Source organism: Echinops telfairi, unplaced genomic scaffold (assembly GCF_000313985.2).
Source record: "Echinops telfairi isolate 266 unplaced genomic scaffold, ASM31398v2 ScPeMD7_7425;HRSCAF=8463, whole genome shotgun sequence".
Lineage (NCBI taxonomy): Eukaryota > Metazoa > Chordata > Mammalia > Afrosoricida > Tenrecidae > Echinops > Echinops telfairi.
This window is the reverse complement of record NW_022111325.1, coordinates 5,169,493-5,172,936: the sequence shown is the minus strand read 5'-3', so window position 1 is coordinate 5,172,936 and position 3,444 is coordinate 5,169,493. Positions and strand designations below refer to the sequence as shown.

Below are 3,444 nucleotides of genomic sequence, written 5' to 3'. Positions count from 1 at the left end.
TTTTTTGAGTTGTTGGTCCCAGAATTCCATGCATTGGTAGAAAAGGAATTCATAGAAATGGGATCATATCCCAAAGGCTATCCCAAAGGCTTCATAATCAATCACAGGTAAATAGAATCCAAACAGTTTCAAAATGAAATCACTATTAACACCTTAGTAAGCAGTGTTAGAGTCTGAGATCTGAGGGGATGCAAAGACTCTTTTTATCTGTTTTTGTTTTCTTTTCTCTGAATCAGATTTTCATATCATGGACTTAAAGATGAGTGATTACTAAGGACTTCCTTTCATGTGGATTCAGGAAATGGTTTATTCCTTTCGAGCCTCAATAGTTTCTTCTGTGAAAAGACAGGATTTAATGCAATGTATTCTAAAGCAAGCTTGAATCAATACACTGTGAACCTTCTTTGCACTTATGAACACAAGGAATGGAAACAACTTACAGAGATAAAGATTTTTAATTGTTTTCTTTGAATTTGGGGATTATTTATGCCACGGTTTTTCATCCTGCTCATGCCCAAACAGTCCCAAACATCATTCTTAAGTTTTTTTGTGACTCCTTTTTTCAATCAAATATTACCAGCCTTGTACAGAAACACAAACTGAGTTTCTTTAGGGTGATTTCATTTCTATCAAATACTCCTTCTCTCAATTTCTGGTTGTCTGAATTTGATTCTCACTGACCCATGAAGAGACAGAACCAAAGCATCATCACCGAGTTCATCCTTCTAGGCTTCTCAAACCTGGGGGATCTTCAGATCCTTCTCTTCTTTATCTTCCTGTTGGTCTACGTGACCACCTTGATGGCCAATGCCACCATCATGACTGTCATTCGCTTGGACCGAGCTTTGCACACCCCCATGTACTTCTTCCTTTTTGTCCTCTCCTGCTCTGAAACCTGTTATACTTTAGTCATTGTCCCCAAAATGCTGACCAACCTGCTTTCCACAAATCCAGCAATTTCTTTCTCTGGGTGTGCTGCCCAGCTGTATTTTTTTGTGGGTTTGGCATGCACTAATTGCTTTCTCATTGCTGTGATGGGCTATGATCGCTATGTTGCCATCTGCAACCCTCTCAACTACACACTCATCGTCAGTAGAACCACCTGCATGCAGCTGGTTCTAGCCTCCAGCTTCTGCGGTTTCCTGATCTCCGTGGTTGTCAATGTCCTGGTGTTCAGTGTACCCTTCTGTGCCTCCAATCGGGTCAACCACTTTTTCTGTGACATTTCCCCTGTTATCAAACTGGGCTGTACAGACACCAACCTGAAGGAAATGGTCATTTTCTTCCTCAGTATCCTAGTGTTACTGGTTCCCTTTGTGCTTATCTTCATCTCCTATGTCTTCATTGTTTCCACAATCCTCAAGATCTCCTCCGTGGAAGGGCAGAAGAAGGCGTTTGCCACCTGTGCTTCCCACCTCACAGTGGTCATTGTCCACTATGGCTGTGCCTCTTTTATCTACTTGAGACCCACATCTCTGTATTCCTCAGACAAGGACCGGCTGGTGGCAGTGACCTATACAGTGATTACCCCACTCCTCAACCCCCTGGTGTACACCCTGAGAAATAAAGAGGTGAAGACAGCTCTGAGGAAGGTCCTGTACAGATACTCATTTTCCAAAACTGGATGAGTAAGTTCACAACTCAGAAAATTTATATTCATAAAACTGCCCTTTACAGAAATGCATTTCTATGACCAAATTTGTTCTTTTTTCCAGGTCACTTTGAAAAACAAGAATAAGGACTTCAAGAGACTTTGATTCTTTTTGTTGAAGTCCATGCTCAGGTTTAGTCTCTAGCCAATGTATAAACCACAAAACCAAACTCACAGCCAGAGAGTCACATCCAACTCATGGGAACCTTATAGGAGGGTGAAGAACTGTTCCTTAGAGTAAACTTTTATGAGAGAAGACAGTCTCCCAGCTCCAAACCACCCCCACCGCCCACCGAACGGCTGGTGGTGAACCACCAACCTTGTGCTTAGCAGTCCAGAAATTAACCCACTGGGCAACCAGGGATCTTTATTTGATGTATAAGTTATATTAATTAGTCTCCAGAAAGTGGACAATCCTTCGCTCTTTTCATGTACGATGAACTCCAGTTTTCACAGGTCAACACTTCAAGGACCGTGTTATTTTTCTGTGAATATCTAGCCTGTTGTTGCCTTTCTACATTGAAGGAAATGATGGAGAATGTGGTTTTAAACCTCATATTCTTGTACATATATTTTGATGCTTAAAAATAAACATTTGCATTAAATCGTTTGTATGTAGATAAAATAAGAATTATTTGATGGGTAAATTAGAAGAATGGATGTCTCCACTGGTGTAGAGTAGAGGACACAGGCTTTGGAGTCACGAAGACCTGAGTTTGAACTTTGATTCAGATGATTGTACATCCAGTACCTTACACCAGGTTGGACTACTCTTATTACTAGTTACCAACCATTGTAATACTTAAATTAATCCATGCAAAGCAATAAGGTGCTTGCCTAATAGAAATCATTGAAGAATATTAGAGCGCTGTCTTAATCCTTTGTTTCCCTTCTTTTACAAACTAAGATTATACTTAATGTCTGAATGCTGAACTCTGGTCGCTTCTCATCCACTGGCTTTAAAGCTTGAAACTACATGCAAAGAGTACACAGTCTCATTGCTCCATGCCTCACTATCAGGAAGGACAATGGTTCAGTCACCTTCATAGGTTCAGTCAAAATATATTTGACTGAGTTTACTGTGACATTTATTAAGGATAAATCACAGTAAAACAACCAAGTTATGCAATACCAATAAATTTATGAAAATTCATACATTTTCAGATTTTCACTTAAGCAACATGCAGTTGAAGAGCTCTGGCCTGGGTGTCACATAGCCTATATTTAAAAGTAAGTTCTCTTACTTGGTCCGTGAGTGTGAACAAAGAAACTGTAAATAGGCAGTGACTGGAAGGAGTGCTTCTCTCAGTGGTTAAAAGAGGAAATGCCTTAGAAAGTCTAGCACACAATTTAGAAATATATGCATTTGATCAATGTTAAGAATTAATATTAATGTCATTACATATAATGGCATTATATGTTGGGGGAGAGAAAATTACAATGAGGACCATAACAAGGAGACAAGAGAAAGGACCACTAGGACTGAAAGAAAAGAGACAGCCAGGAGAGGTAACAGAATCGAAGAGTGATAGCAGACTCAGTTGTGTTTACTTTATGCCAACAATTGCTTCAATATCTAGATTTCTGACATTTTCCTATGCTGAACCACATAGTCTGACAATGACTGTCCCAAGACTAAGATTCAATTGTTAGCTTATGTCTAACCTGACCCCATCAAGTCAACTCTGATGAGATGCTTCATCTTTCCTTGAGATGAGTTTGAATGACTGGCCTTATGGTTAGCAGTCCAAGCTTAGCTGATGGTACCACCAGGATTCCTTTGCATATCCTTA

The 3,444-nt window shown here is 39.9% G+C and overlaps 1 protein-coding gene across 1 annotated transcript; it reads left to right on the top strand.

Moving 5' to 3' along the window:
* The first annotated feature begins 683 nt into the window (after positions 1–683).
* Positions 684–1,628, top strand: LOC101653727 (olfactory receptor 10T2-like). The gene has a single exon (XM_004714785.1). The coding sequence runs from the start codon at positions 684–686 to the stop codon at positions 1,626–1,628; it is 945 nt and encodes a 314-aa protein (XP_004714842.1).
* Positions 1,629–3,444: the final 1,816 nt, after the last annotated feature.